General features: G+C 40.6%; 1 protein-coding gene and 1 pseudogene across 1 annotated transcript in view; one reads left to right on the top strand and one right to left on the bottom strand.

The window, feature by feature from the left end:
- Positions 1-1,952: 1,952 nt before the first annotated feature.
- On the top strand, positions 1,953-2,607 carry LOC126501315 (ferritin light chain 1-like; annotated as a pseudogene).
- An 870-nt stretch (positions 2,608-3,477) lies between these two features.
- Ddx1 (DEAD-box helicase 1) overlaps positions 3,478-16,350 on the bottom strand; it is a 27,983-nt gene continuing 15,110 nt past the window's right edge. Inside the window, exons 13-25 of the mRNA XM_050141890.1 lie at positions 14,865-14,872; positions 14,280-14,378; positions 13,114-13,203; positions 12,192-12,380; positions 11,530-11,581; positions 9,883-10,029; positions 8,612-8,703; positions 7,176-7,248; positions 7,024-7,096; positions 6,905-6,947; positions 5,099-5,194; positions 4,544-4,664; positions 3,478-3,804 (exon numbers count right to left, since the gene is read on the bottom strand). Coding sequence (XP_049997847.1) covers positions 3,674-3,804; positions 4,544-4,664; positions 5,099-5,194; positions 6,905-6,947; positions 7,024-7,096; positions 7,176-7,248; positions 8,612-8,703; positions 9,883-10,029; positions 11,530-11,581; positions 12,192-12,380; positions 13,114-13,203; positions 14,280-14,378; positions 14,865-14,872 — 1,214 coding nt within the window. The 3' untranslated portion in view covers positions 3,478-3,673. The remainder of the gene's footprint in view (positions 3,805-4,543; positions 4,665-5,098; positions 5,195-6,904; positions 6,948-7,023; positions 7,097-7,175; positions 7,249-8,611; positions 8,704-9,882; positions 10,030-11,529; positions 11,582-12,191; positions 12,381-13,113; positions 13,204-14,279; positions 14,379-14,864; positions 14,873-16,350) is intronic.

Genomic DNA, 16,350 nt, shown 5'->3' on the forward strand with positions numbered 1-16,350 from the left:
CTGGGGCAGTTCTGAGTCATTGCCACATAGTTCTACTTTGGGAAGGGTGGTGTGTGGGGTGTGAAAAAAGAAAGCCGAGTGCAAGCCTAGATCTTAGTTTATATTATAATTGAACACGGTGGTGGTGGTAGAAGCCACAGGGACGGAGGGCCAGGGCTAAGGGGACATACGGGAAGGTCTCCTGTCTTCCCCTCACTGGCACTGATCTACACACTCTAAACAGGCAACAGGAAAGCCAAGGCTTAGGGGCAATGAGCCCTATTTTCGCTCATAAAATGTATTGCATGGGGTTCTTTCTGTGCTGTTAATGTGAACGCCAAACAGCACAACCCTTTCAGAAAGGAATTTGGCACTGGCAGCCTTGAAAGATATCCATAATGTTCATACTCTCGAATTCCATGTTTAGGAAAGCATTCTGAAACAGAAGCGGCACACTGCAGTACTGGATGTGACACAAGGACACTGCAAACAATGCGAACACTGAGAAACAGGGTATGAGTGCCTCTCATCTACTGAACTTCGCTGAATGCTTGACAGACTACTGAATAATGCAAATTATTTTCATGAAGGAACCACAGCTTACAGAAGCTAGTGCCCGTGCCCTCTACTGTACTCAAAGTATGGGTTCAAACCAGATTCCATCCAGGCCTACATGAAGTCCACATGGTTTTCAGTTCCCATTGGTTCTCATCAACATAGGGGTGCACTGTGACATAATCATTGCACTGCTTCAGTGGGTTACAAGTTTAGTAAGGCTGGAAACATCCCCCAACCCCAAAGCACAGAACCATCCAGTCCCCAAGCAGGAGATGGCCTCACAATCCAAGGCTGAAGACAGCGGTTGGGAGGGCTATACCCGTTGGTCCTGGAGTGGAGAAAGCTGTAGAGAGGACTGACCCTACATCTGTGAGTAGCATCTCAGTTCCCGCAGAATTTAATAAACAAGGGACAACAAAAAAGTGGAGTCAGAAACACTACCATTTACAAGTTAATATTTAACATGTTCTAGCCTTTCAAAGGCTTCTAGTGTTCTATGAGGCAGAGGCCAAAGTTCTGTGACCAAGATCTGATCATACGAGCTCAGATAAGATCCAGCTACTTAACAGACAATTCACAGAGAATGGGCAGCTCTTTTCCAGGGTCAGCCAGGTCCCTTAATAGGTCTCTGACATTTCCCACTATCACACTGAACTAATGATTTATCTACTGGCTCACTAGAACTGCCTCCAAGGTCCAGCCTGAGTGAGAGGAAGGACAGAAAGAGGAGGCCCAGAATGACACAGGCTCGGTCATCAGTGGGCACCAGACTTAAAGAATGACTACAGGCTCACCACTGACAAAGCAGAAGGAGACAGCATCTAAGAGGGAGCCAACGGAATGCACCAGTAAAAGGTGGGGAGAAAAGACAGTGGGTCAGGTCAGGCCTCCAAAGAGCACCCCACAACCCCCTCCATCCCCAAGTTGGGTCCATTTACCTGAAGCTTTCTCCTGAAGTGAGACAGCAATTTGAACTGCAGACAAAGTTAAGCAACCCTCAGCTGCCACTCAACTCAACTCAGCACTGCTCTTAGCTGCCGGGGAATGTCAGAATCATTTTCAAAAGGGGTTTGGAGACAGGACAATGAAACCAAAAATTCAAGTTGTTTATAGCTCTATCAACCAAAGGTTTGTTAAGCTCAGGTCTGTAACAGGAGGATTAGGGTCTTTCTGGCTCTTAGCATTTAGCCAACCTGAACTTCAGTCCTGTTGTGCTATGATGCATCAAAACATCCATTTCTAAAGTGGTTAAAGTGAGCAGCCTTCGGAGATCCCGTGGATCTGTGTCTTGCTTCAACAGTGTTTGGACAGAACAGACCCGGGTCCTCCCTTTGTTAGCTTCCACCGCTCCTCATCTGCAGCCGCAGCCTCTGCTCCCAGGACCAACCAGCACCGCCTCTTTGAGGGTAGCTCCAGACTATGTCTCAACCATGACCTCCCAGATTCGTCAGAATTATTCCACCGAAGTGGAGGCTGCCGTGAACCACCTGGTCAACCTGCACCTGCAGGCCTCCTACACCTACCTCTCGCTGGGCTACTATTTTGACCAGGATGACGTGGCTCTGGAGGGTGTAGGCCACTTTTTCCGCGAATTGGCCGAGGAGAAGCGCGAGGGCGCCGAGCGTCTCCTCAAGTTGCAGAAGGATCGCGGAGGCTGTGCACTCTTTCAGGATGTGCAGAAGCCATCTCAAGATGAATGGGGTAAAACCCAGGAGGCCATGGAAGCTGCCCTGGCCTTGGAGAAGAACTTGAACCAGGCCCTCTTGGATCTTCAGTCCCTGGGCTCTGCCCGCACAGATCCTCATCTGTGACTTCCTTGAAAACCACTTCCTGGATAAGGAGGTGAAGGTCATCAAGAAGATGGGCCACCACCTGACCAACCTCCGCAGGTTGGCTGCTGGGCCCCAGGCATCTCTGGGCGAGTACCTCTTTGAGCGGCTCACTCTCAAGCATGACTAGGAGGCCTCTCCTTCCGAGGGGCTCCCACCTCTGCTCTGCACCAGCCCGCCTCAGGACCTTCACCCGAACCTCTCAAGAAGCCACTAAGCAGCTTTGTAACGCCCTGGAGCCCCTCTTGGACCAAGTAAAAATAAAGCCTTTTGAAACAGCAAAAAAAAAAAAAAAGTGGTTAAAGTGCTGAGCATGCAAAGGCTGCCGCCATACAGCCATAAGAAGTGATAGGAGTTACAGGACATCTCTAAAGAAACTCGTCTAGAAGCTAAAGACTGGCATCCTCAAATCATTTGGCACAGAGCTTGGGAACTGAAGTATCAGCGATGGCTTTCTCACTAATCTGTTTCTATCCTGGATTTCACTCAAGATATTGCTGTATGATCTCATTGCTAAAAGGTCTGAAATAAAATCCCATGCTCTTAGGGAATCCCTAGGATGAGAATAACCCTACCCCCAAAACTACTTCATCAACTAAAAGTCCAAAGGCACAAAAGACCAATTCAATAGTCTTTCTCCTTGAGGTATTATAATCAAGGGGCAGAAATTAACTGATTTTAGAACACAGAAGAACAGCAAAGTTGTTTTGTCCTTCCTTGCATCATCTGCAAAGGAAGGTTTGTGGAAAAAAAAAAAAATCCAGAGACACCTTCACTGGCATTAGTTATCAATCTACATATACCAAACCATATCCAAGCCCTAAGCAATCCCCTGGCTTCCCAATTAGTCAAAAAGTCCTTCTACCTTGAGATCCTTGGCTTTTCTTTCATGTTGCAACTCTCCTCAGTTTCATGTACTTAGAAAGCCTTAAGTATCTGAAAAATCACATGAACCTAGCATTGCTCCTGTAAAAAATTCTACTTAAAGGATATTTGATCTGGTTTCATATGAGTCTTGAGTCACATTCATGCATCCATAAAATATATTTCATAAGCCCATAGTATTCTTAAAAGAAAAAAATGTAACTTTAAAAGAAGACACAAAACTTCATTAAAATATAGTTGTCAAATTTATTTTCATTAGGTTGCCATTTTATGAAGAATTCCTAAGATTCGTGTTTCTTGACATGCAAGAGTTAGCAGTCATAGCTCAGTTACTATAAATACTGCTGCTTGAAAGCAGCACCACCATGTTAGAGGTTAGACTAGAGACTTTATTACCGAGACCCTATTCCGTCTACATGGAATCAGAAGGTTCTGAACAGCTGGTTGGGAAGATAGCCAAGGTGCAGGAAAGATGTCTGTGCTTCCTTTTCAAGGGCAGCCAACTCCTGAACAGTAGGTGCCAGGATATCCACATGGCCTTTATAGTTTCCACCTGTAACACACACACAAATCATAAAGCAACGTAAATGACACACTTGAAGACTTGTCAGGAAGATGTAGGCTCAAGTATCACTTCATACACTGTTTCCAGCATTAAGCTTCTGGGCGAGTTATCTGCAGCACATTTAGCTTTAACTTTTTAAGTCAAGAACTTCAATATAAATTAGTATTCAAGCTTCACTAATATAACAGTTGCCTCAATAGCCATACCCACCATTCCCTTGGTTTGCAAACCACTAGTTTACCCTGAATCAGAAACATTCTGGGCAAAGAGAACATTAAACAGGTTGCCAATTACATTAAAGACTTCTGATTCTTTGCTCAAAATCACCTATAATACCCATTTTCTAATATTTCATTAAAAGTTCAAGTACTCGATATGAATACTTCAAGACAATCAGCTAAATTGCTGTCCCTCATTCACATACAGATCACATAATAAAATGCTGCAAGCCAAGCAATAATAATAAAGCGCTGGAGAATAATTACTAGAAAATAATTAACATGCTAATAATATACTATTAGCATAAAGTAACAAAATCATTGTCTTCATAAACTGACATTCAAAGAGGCAAATTTAACTAGGTGTGTTAGTACAGGCCTATCATCTCAGCATTCAGAAGGCTGAGGCAGGAGGATCTTGAGTTTCAGGCCAGTCTGGGCTACAAAACAGCGGTGCAGAGTGGAAAGGCAGGCAGGTGGACAATACACTGACACGTCTGACAGCTTACCGCCAGCAGCCCTCTTTTGACCATAGGTAACTTTCCCATCAAACTCATCCACTGGAACCTTTATATCTGGCTCAACCTGGGAAATAGTGCAGTTCAGGTGTTCTTCTATCTCGGAAAGTAGCTAAGAAAGAATGAGAAAATGAAAATACTTTAAATAAGAATTTCACTTTAGTAGTTTCACTGTAGCTGTACTAACTAAAATTAGGCAGGCCCTGATGCTTGGACAAACGGAAGCTAGATCTCTGAATCACAACTCACAAACAGCATTATTAGCCAATACCGCTATCTCATCGCTGACAAATATATCAAAGTAGAGTTGTAATTTTTCTTTTCTTTTTATTTAATAATTTATTTAACTTTATTTTATGTGCACTGGTGTGAAGGTATCAGATCCCCTGGAACTGGAGTTACAGACAGCTGTGGGCTGTCATGTGGGTGCTAGGAACTGAACCTGGGTCATCAGGAAGAGCAGCCAGTGCACTACCACTGAGCCACTTATCCAGCCCCTAGATGTAATATTTATAGATGAATGCACTCTGTTTATCAAGGACTCACCTGCATTTCATTGTACCAGATGGTACAGCCACCATCTTCCTTGAGCCTCGTGTTATAGCACCCTTTCCCACGGTTGCTGCATACATGATACCAAACCTACAGTAAAGGAAGAAAAAAAATCAACACGCATAGAGACAGAGAGAAACTAAATAATTTGCTCTAAATTTTGGGGTTTTTAACTTTTTATTTCCTTAAAACACTAAAAAAAAAAAAAAAGGATTATGTGTTTCATGCAATGGCTCATTGACTAGATCTAAGTTATTCTGAAAATACAAAAGGGTGAGAGCTACAGAAAGAAATTTTCAGAGTGACCAAACAGTAAACTGACATCACAACCTGAGGTCCAAGGGGCGCGGGCGGCTAGGTGTGGCAGAGCATGCCTGCAAACCAGCACTCAGGCCTCGGCAGGGAGGACTGAGTCTGAGGCCTGCCTGAACCACAAAAAGGTGAGTAGGGGTAGGAAGGGGATAAATACTGGAGAAGGTTACATCAAAATTAATATTCTGAAGACTGTTATAGGCAAGAACAATAAAGTACATAAGGGACATGTGCACATGTATTTGAGAAAAAGATGTATGAGATCTTATAGAAGTTTTTCTACAAATCCCTCATTACATATATAAAGAGCCTGTGTCACCCCCAAAGTGTCCTATACTACAATGTTTAGAGAGTTTTTGTTGACAACTATATTAAGGCTATTAGGAATATTCATATAATGCCCTCTTACTATAAATCATACGCTATTGTTTATCTATTCAATCCATGCAGAGAAAAGAAATGACACAAAATGTTCACTTAACCCAGACCTACAAAGACAAATATGGTTATGCACTCACTCATAAGTGGGTATTAGATGTAAAGCAAAGGATAACCAGGCTACAATCCACAACCCCAGAGAAGCTAGGTAAAAGAGGACCCTAAAAGGGACACACACAGAGAGCCCCAGAAAAGGCAAATAGTAGTAGGAAGGGGATGGGAACATGAGGGTGAGATGGCCAAGTTGAGGGAGGGACAGAGAGGAGGAGCAATGAAAGAGATATCTTGATACAGGGAGACATTGCGGGATTAGGGAAGTTCTCAGGAATTCACAAGGATGACCCCAATGAAGACTCCTAGCAATAGTGGAAAGGGTACTTGATCTGGCCTTCCTCTATAATCAGTAACTAATGGAAGCAGTTGCAGGGATACACAGCCAAGCACTGAGCTGAGCTCCCGGAGTTCAACTGAAGAGGGAAAAAGGATAGTATGAGCCGGGGTATGTGTGTGTGTGTCAAGATCACCATTGGGAAAACCAGAGGACAGCTGACCCGAGCTAGTGAGCGCTCTGGACTAATAGCTGAGGATCCTGCATGGGAGACTCAACAAAGTCCTCTGAATGTGGGTGACAGTTATGTGACTTGATCTGGGGGCGGGGACCGGCAGTGGGACCAGAACTTACCCTGGGTGCATGAACTGGCTTTTTGGAATCCATTTCCTATAGTGGGATATCTTGCTCAGCCTTGACATGGGGGAGGGGCTTAGTCCTGCCTCAATTTGGCATACCAGACTTGCCAAGGGAGGGCTTACCTCCTCTGAGGAGTAGATGGGGGGTGGAATGGGGGTAAGTGGAGGAGGGTAGGAGAAGGGGAGGAAGGGGGAACTGGGGCTAGTATGTAAAATTAAAAATAAATTTTAAATAATAATAAAAAACCATTCACTCACTTCCATTTGTGACTGATTCCAGTTTCAGAGGGAAAACCAAACTGCTTTTACTTCCCAATCAAACCACAACTCACAATGACTCTAAGAGAGCACTGGGAAGATTACCTTTTCTTTCTCTGTTGCCACCAGGGAAATTGCCAGGCCCATTCTGAAAGATTTTAAAGCCTGTATTAGACCTTAGTTCTGGAACAGGGAGCTCAAAGGGGGAAGGGTCTGGGCCGTACCTTTCAGCTCGCCCCACTCTGCCAATCCGGTGCACGTAGTTCTGTTTTTCATCAGGCAGGGTGACATTTATAACTGCAAATAAAGACAATGAATGGTTAACAGCTGCCATGGTTTGTAAGGTTAGAGTTTAGGGCAGTAAGTCTCTTCTTACCATAAGGAACACCATGGATGTCAATGCCTCTAGCAGCTACATCTGTGCAAATCAAAAATCTTACGTCTCCTTTCTAAAAGAACCAAGAAAAAGAAGGAGTCTGTCAGTGAACAACACAAGACATAAAAACAATCTTTCCACTAACAGAGATAAATGCTACTTTCAGATTAGCTTTTTGGACATAATCTACTGGACCAAGTGTTGGCGTTTTCCTCTATTATCTGCAGAAACACAGTATAAATGTCTGGCTTCAGCCTTGTTTTCTTTACAGCAGTGTTATTAAACCTGGCTCTATCTTTAGAAATATGTTTGGAAACTCAAAACTATACAATAGAACAGAACATAGAAACTTAGGTGTTGTCCTTACTCATATTAAACTAAATCTAGGGGCTAGAGAGATGGCTCAGTGGTTAAGTGCACTGACTGATTTCTGGTGCTCCATTCCCAGTGCCTACACAGCACTAACAACAATCTGTAATGTTAACTCTAGAGGACCCAACACCCTCTTCTGACTTCTGTGAGCACTGCACACATGTGGTGCAGGAAAAATACCCATACACATTCAAAAGAAAACCTCAAAACCAAAACCAAATCCACACTACTAGATGCTTTATCCCAAAAGTCACAAAGTAACAGACAAATCCCAAAAGAGTAGCAGGGAATGAGCCCTTAGTGCTTACAAAAGACATACAAACTAGCTTTTGGATGCCTTTGTGCAGAGGAAACTTGAGATTTGGCGGTGAGGGGAGCACAGTGATTTTTGGTCTAGTATAATCCCTGAATGGCAGTGTACTTGTGTAATGAGACCAGGGAACACCAGCGATGCACAGTATGGAAGCATGAACCAATCTAAGCCCAGTATGACCCACATTTTCCCATACCACGGGTCTTAGGGAAAAAAAAAAAAACCTGCTCTGGTGAACTGGAATGTCAGCGGGAAGAAACTGCTGATGTTTATCTAAAAAGCTGAGGCCTACTAAACACACCAGGAGCTCTGAAAGCCATTAGCATGCAGAAGCACCTGGAAGTGCACCTCAAACAACAGTAAAACACTACTAAACTCTAATGACAATTCATTTAATAACAAAGTGAATTCTCTGTAAGTATCCATGTCCTCTCTAAAAAACTTCCACAGACATGGTTAAGTACCTATGTGAGGAAAGCAAGTATGTATTTATGTATGTCAAAGAGCAGTTTACCGAACACACCATCCAGGAGCAGTGGACCAGGTACTAACTACAGTGCTGTCTGCCTACCTGATGGGGAACATGACATTTTTTATCTGAGTGTCAAAGGACTAATTCCTGCTACAATGAAGATGTATGGGTAAGAGTTCAGTCTCTAGGATGAGAAGAGTTGTAATGTTAAGTGACACAAGGAACACTATAATCAGCCCCTTTAAATAATAAGGAAATGCAGGCAACCAGGCCCCGTACCTTAAATCTTTCCAAGTTCTGCTTTCTCTCATGAGGCTTTCTGTCACCGTGAAGACACACACATGAGAACTGGTGTCCTTTTTTATCAGGTCCTAATGAAAAGCATATTGAACAACTGACCTTGAAAAGCATTATGCAGAAGACTACAGACTAACAGCACCTGTCTATAAAGATCTATATACCCACGTTTGGCACAAATGAAAGCAACAGCTTTTCTGTCGTAAGCAAAACGCCATTAAAATAAATTCCATGAAAGGCTGGGGAGGCAGCTTAGTTGGTAAACATAAGCATGGGCAGTGTCGGCATCCTTAACCCCAGCACTGAGAGTGGGATGGACAGGTGGACTGGTGGAACTCGCTGGCTAGCAAGCCTAGCTGAATCCAGGGCGAGAGCAAGAAGATGGGAAGTAATCAAAAAAGACCCCTTTGGCCTCCACAGGCATGTGTACACCCTACAGGAACATACACACCTCCCGTCCCCTCACACACACAAAACACAAGTCAGCAAATGGTTTTTAATAATTTCCTTGAGTTTTTAGTATGTTCTTTGTAACGACATATGCCTAATGTTTGTCTAGATTAATACTCTATGTGACCTTAGCATAAGACTTCAGTCCACTGAATTACTGAATATGTAATATATATTAAATATATATGAATTAAATATATTCAAGATTTTTACAATACTGATCTTATTCTGTGATTTCTAATATGTATTTTCTTATCCAGGACTAGAGATGGAACTCAGAGCCTTACTCATAACCAGGCAAGTTCTATCATTGAGCTCTCTTATCTCCTGTTCTTTGGGTTTCTGAGATACCATCTCATTATGCAGCTCAGGCTGCCCTTAGTGACCTCATGATCCTCCAGCCTCTGCCTCCCAAGTGCTGGGATTACAGGTGTGTACCGCAAGGCCTGGCTTCTTTCTTCCTTTAGTCTTATTTAAGGCTTCCCCCTCATTCCTCTTTCTCCTCTTTACCAGTTTAGAAAATACACATTCTATATTAGTCATTATTCTTTAAATGTTAGTATTAATCCGTAACCTAGATCTATAACCTTAAAATTCTGTGATTCAGGTTTACTCTAATGAAGACCGCAGCAGTGCGGAAAAGTTCTCACTATTTACCCCAGGGTTCATCCATGAAAATGTAGACAGACACTGCTAAGTTACACTGTGCCATCACTGTTTCCAGCTCTGTGCATGCATTCTGGCTTTCATCAATGTGACCTCAACAGTCTATGAAATGAGGATATAAGTGAGAAAAAATTTACCTCCTCCTTGTTGCATAAAGTACTGCTCCAAGTTATCACAGTCAATTTTAGTTCTACAGAAGATAATTGCTTGATCCATCTTGTGTTCCTTGATTGCTCGGACAGCATACTCCCCCTTAAGTATTTTAATAGCTTCAGACCACATCTCTTGATTACCATAGCAACAGAACAAGCAACAGAATGTCAATATGAAGCTATCATGAGCACACATTATCAGTCAGACATACTTAACTCTTCTAAAAATCTCTGCTGTACAATAGATAAGGCAGAGTATGGGAGTGAAATACTGAGTTAATTCATTACTTCATTTACTTTTGTTTCTGTCAAGGTCAACGTTACCTACTTTTAGGTATCTCTCTCTCTCTCTCACACACACACACACACACACACACACACACACACACACACAAAACCACAACCCTTATAAACACAGATGTGCAAACAGACTAGCACAAAAGCCACACACACCAAACTTGTTACTTTCCTCTCAGGCATTGGTTATAATTGGTCTTGCATTAACTTCCCTTCCTGCTCAAGACATGACTATTGGATTATCTTAAGACTTAAGGAAATTAATAAATCTAACAAGCCTAACAGCACTCCACAAAATGAGAACCTGGCTAGAAGTTTCAGCCATCGGAAGTGGTGCTATCATGTTACCTCTCTGCTGATTCCCAGCCTGTTTCTAAATGCTCTCTGGTCGTCTCCAGCTGCAGGGCAATACAGTAAAATGGGTATTTGGGAAGTGCATTCTCTATCCATGAGTTAACAGTATGGGCTTAACTAGTACTTTCTCTACTTTTCTCTCACAGGGAGGAAAAGTGAGTATAAATAATGATAATCTGGAGTTACACATAAAACTGAATTCAAAGGAACTCCAATCAAGATTTCAGCCAATCCACCTTTCAGACGTATATCACAAGCCTCTCGGTGAACTCAACCAAGAAGCAAAACAGCTCTGACCTCTTCTAAGGATCCAGTCAAGACATCCGGTGTCAGACATGCAGTCTGATGAGTCTAAGTCCTTCCCTTAGGTCTTAGCATCTTATATCCTACCGCACCTTCACAAATTCTTGGAACATTATGAACACGAAACAATTCATCTCATAGGCTATCTTCACTGAGTTCAGACTAATGCTAATGCTTTTCAGAACTGATCACTGAGTAGAGTTTCTTGTTTGAGAATATGAAGTGTATGATTCAACAATACAAATGTGTTTAATGCCTTGAATCACATACCAAAAAGTCACAATGATCACAAAAATAATCAAGAAAGCCAGACTGTCTTTCATCATTATAGCTAAAGGCATTTCCCCCTACCATCCCTCTTCTTCATTTTTCTAGCATTTCAAAGTCAATATAAATCTGTCACGACAAATTTGTTGGTTTTCTATAATCTATAATCCAAGACTTATAATTTTGAAGTCATAAAACCAATGTCTAAGTTCACTGATTAACATTCCCCCCCAAGCTAAATGGATTTAGTGTGCCCCATTTTTCAATTATTCTTATTGCTTTTATTTTTCCCATTCTAACTTTGTAGGTCATATCTCACATCTTTTGGGAGACTAGTTGGAGCAGAAACTCAACAGAGCAAACAAGTTATTTCCCAGATCTCTAACACATCCTAGTAACTTTTCAGCTCACCTGGACTGTTAGCACCAGGTCTTGTGTTATCTTTTGCGTGTACATCATCAGTCTGTTGGAAGGGAGAGATAGAAAGGGATGTGGATATTAAAGAGTGATTAAGAGCAGGTGTCATTCTATTTATCTGTCTTTGGACTGAATTTCAAGCACGTCTTTATAATCTGTACACAAAACCATTTTCAGTTCAGAAAATTTCTTCATTAACTAAGGAAATTAAGTATAAATGTAACAAAAATAAAAATGTGGCTTTCAATCTATTATATTTAATAGTTGAAATACACACACTTTTATTACATAAAAACAAATGTAGCAAAAGTGGAGATAAACACAAGATGGGCAAGTGAAACTGACTTTTATGAGAACAGGGCACATCAAAATAACACAAGGCAGCTCCTACTGAAATGTTACTAAAATGGAAGTTTCTGCACCTGAAATTTGACATAGGTAATCTTTTTTACAAAAATTTTATCAAGGAAGCTAATCACAAAGAAAAAAGTTAAAGATGAAATTTGCCATTTATTTGGTGCCTTTTACACACCCAAGCTTTCACAGTCAAGACACGGCTTAATGTGAGGCTTTGGTACAAAAGCTCAGTGCTTTCAGCACCACTGAGCGCCCAGGAGACTGGCTCACCACACCAATGTTCACCACACAGCACTTACTCGAATGTGGTTCTTCCCCAGCCTTTCCCAGAGCTTGTCCGTTTTCGGATTTACAGGGACGACTACATGGTGCACAGTGTCTGGAACAGAATCTTCGCCTTTCAAATCGACCCATGTGGGAAAATGCATTATCTTCTCAGATAGTTTCTTTACATCGAAAGAATGCAACGTAGCAGAGCAAACAATCACCTAAGACAGGAGAATATGGGTGTAGATCAACTCTATAACAATCAGCATCACATTACAGTCATTTTTAAAATTTATTTCTTTTATATTTTGAGACTCACACTAATAATGAATAATATGAGAACAAAGTATAGTAACCAGAGGATCTAAAATACATCCAGTACCTGACTCCATGTACTAAAGAATAACAGTGTGACACTGGCAGGCTGTCGGCCAAGACAAATCCAATACCCCACTCCATGTAGTAACTATTAACTATGTGACACGGGCATGCCATCAGTACCCTCACTGTCAAACACAGAGCATGCTATCTCTCCCTCTAGGAAGTTTTTTGTCTTGTTTATTTTAAAAGACAGAGTTCACACGTTATTAATCATCCCGTTCTCTAAAAAGTCTCTCTTCTCAAACCACTTCCTATGGAAGGATGAAGAAAGGAAGGGCAATGTTTTCAGAAACAACCACGACAAAGATGAGTGACTTCAATAGCTGAACCTACTTCCGCGCTGCACAGGAAGCAGCACTGAGAATGTCTTAGGGTCATCAGGGGTGACTAAGAAATCACCTTTATTTCTAAAAGCAGCTTTTAAGACTATCATCTGTGTGAATGTGTACTACTCGGTAACTAGATGATAACAAAGAAAGTGTTTTATACAGTGAACTTATTCAAAACTCTTGGTTCCTCCGGCAGTGGTACCGCTGGCTACACATAGTTGGAGAGGCACTGGCCACCTGATACCTGGAGTCTTTTCCCATCAGAAGTAATCTGAGGAATCTGACTGTGCATCCTGTTAATGAAGTCAGAGTAACCTTGAGAGAGAAGCCCATCCTGCAGAAGGAAAGAGTTTCTAATCAGTATTAAAATCTGTATTAAAATACATACATATCCCTGTATTTACAAAATAATTATGATCCGTTGAATACTTAAAGACAAGTTATAAATTCAACTTTAGTTTCCTTGTGACAATATGAAAAAGGTATAATAAATAAACCCAAACCATACTCCAATATTCAAAAATTAATACGACAGTTTATAACACATGTCTTTAAGACAATGACTTTAATTTGAAAACTGAGAAAGTTTCAGTGGTGGGAAATTAACCCAACCATCTTGAGAATAATTTGGAAGAGTATTTCAAAGCTTCAAACACATTTATGTTCTTCCAGATGGTCCACATTTTGCATCTCTGATATAAATGATTTGTTGTATACGAAATAATGTATGCACAAGGAATCATTAGGAATAAAAAAGGCAAACTACCTATGTAAATAATTTGTTGTATAAAAATAATGTATGCAGAGTTATTAGGAATAAAAAAAGCAAACTATGTAACTAGTCAGATAATACATAAACATGCCATGATATATCCGTATAACAGAACATTAAATAGCCTTCAAAGAGTAATCACGAATAGTGATGTGAAAAGTTTATGATTTTTTTTTTTTTATAAATGTTTGCAAAACTCCCCAAAGTCAAATTTTAATGACCTACAGTAAGTCAGTGCCAGAACCCCTACTGGATCCCAAAATTCAGCTGCCCAAGGTCTTGGTGTAAAGTTATGTATATTCCTATGTATATTCTCCATCTACTTGAAAGCAGGCTTAGATTTCTCATACCTGTGTGCAATGTAAATAGTTGTTACACTGCATTAGTTATGCAAGATTATAAGTCTACATATGTTCAATATAAATGGGATTTTTTCTAATATTTTCTTTCAAGCTTGATTTAATATGCATATATAAAAAGCCAACTGCATGTATATCAATATGCAGTGTATGAAAATGTTTAACTATGATATTTAGATAGTAGGATCATGGCTAAATTGTATTTTTTTTTATTTTATAAATCTTATACGAAAAAGCACAAGCACATTCTAAAGAAAACATGAACATATTTCAACATACTGCTTCATCCAGAACCAAGAATCTAACTTGAGACAAGTTGAGCTTTCCCGTTGATACCAAATCATCTAATCTTCCCGGAGTACCGACGACAATATCAACCTAAAAAGCCAAAAGCAACACCCAAGGCAAACTGAAAAATTACTACGATTACTTTAAACAGCTAAGTGTCTTTTTCCACTCACAACAAAACATACAGAGTATTGACATAGTGACAGTGAACGCAAAAAAATATTTAAGGTCACTACAAATAAATAATGCTATACATACATCATCTGTGCTTCATTTAAAGTTAATATGATGACTTTGGCAACTGATTTTGGACAGCTTTAACTTTTAAACATAATCTAATACATAAAATTTGCATTTTACAAGAAGAAACATATGAATTTACATGAATTCTAAAATTCCCAAATGACAACTTCAATACCAGCTCCACCATTATCCCACTATGAGGCCATGAATGATGTCATTCAGTATCAATTTTCCCATTTTGAGCAGGGGAATATCTTTATCTTACAAGATAGTTTTGATAATTAAGAGAAGGCCCACAGAGCACTGGATGCCTTGTGTGTGCTGAGTGCTCACTGTATTTCCTTATAATAAAGAGTAACTGTGATTAGACTGGTCAGGAAATAATTATAGGGTCTGTCAAGTAGTCAGAGTGAATAGACACAATGCTAAATTTCTTCCAGGTTCCATCCCTGTGACACAATTAAAGGAGTAGATTATAGTGTGGACCCATTACTACGGTCACAGTACCACTATACCACATATACCACTAGTAAGTGCCCACACTGAGATTCAAACTGAATCTATTAAGAGGTATGTGGGGCTGGAGAGGTGGCTCAGGTTAAGAGCACTTATTGCATTCGCCGAGTACTGGGTTTGGTTTCCAGTGTCCAAAGAACAGCTCATAACCATCCCATAGCTTAGTGCCAGCAGAAAGAACACTCTCTTCTCACTTCCACAGGTGGAGACAACAGTGGAAAATGTGGGAAGGGAAACAAAGAGAGCACAGCACCTCCTTTAACAAAACAATGGAATAATACTGCCTTTCCTTTGCCACTGGCTTCAGTAGTATCCTGAGCGTGGGAATGTCCATGTGTGTGCACATGCACTGTAGGTCAGAGGCTAACATCCGCTATCTTCCCAGCCTCACATCTGACTTTTATGCTGGGGTTGGGGACCGAACTCAGATCCTCATGCTTGCATAGCAAACGCTCTACTGCAGTCTAAGCCACAAACTATGAAACATGACTGATGGAAGCAGATCTAATGCTCTCAAAATTCCACAGCTGGAAAACATAAGGCGAAAAGCCCAGTACATTATGGGAAAACTGACTTGAGTTTGAAAAACAAGGGCCATGAATGAAACTATTAAATTTAAAACCAATAAAAAACAAATAAAAATCACATAAGAACATAGCAGAGAAACACTATCCCTTTTAAAATAGCATTAGCAAGTACATTATTATGATGCCTTGTTCTTAATATACTGTCAAGCCAAATTTACAGTTCAACATCAAATTTAGTTTGGCAAGGATGGAACTGAAAGGAACCAGAGATGGTCTAGATTTCACAATTAAATATTAAGGAAAGGAAATAAAAGGGAAATCTGTAAGATATTCATTTCATAAACATAAACATAGAATTTTATAAAGTCCCAAATAATAGGGACCAGAGAATCTTGGCTTTGTCCTATACATTGGCACATCTAAGCAGTTTATAAGGCTTTCTTCATGTGTCTGATCTCAGAGGCTGTCTCGGTATTCTTCATCATTTCAAGGCTTGCAGAAACTTTGACATTTTATCTCCATAACCTACTCATCTCCATATTTATATTGGTTATACTTAGCATTGGGTTTTTTTGTTGTTGTTGTTGTTAAATAAATAATAAATACATCAGGCGGTGATGGTGCACGCCTTTGATCCCAGCACTTGGTAGGCAGAGGCAGACAGATCTCTTTGATTCGAAGCCAGGCTGGCCTATAATGTGAGTTCAAGGATAGCCAGGGCTGTTTGTTATATGGAGAAACCCTGTCTCAAAAAAAAAAAAAAAAAAAAAAAAAAA

The sequence above is a fragment of the Alexandromys fortis genome, unplaced genomic scaffold, assembly GCF_014885135.2.
Source record: "Alexandromys fortis isolate MF-2015 unplaced genomic scaffold, M_Fortis_MF-2015_v1.1 scaffold_30, whole genome shotgun sequence".
Taxonomy (NCBI): domain Eukaryota; kingdom Metazoa; phylum Chordata; class Mammalia; order Rodentia; family Cricetidae; genus Alexandromys; species Alexandromys fortis.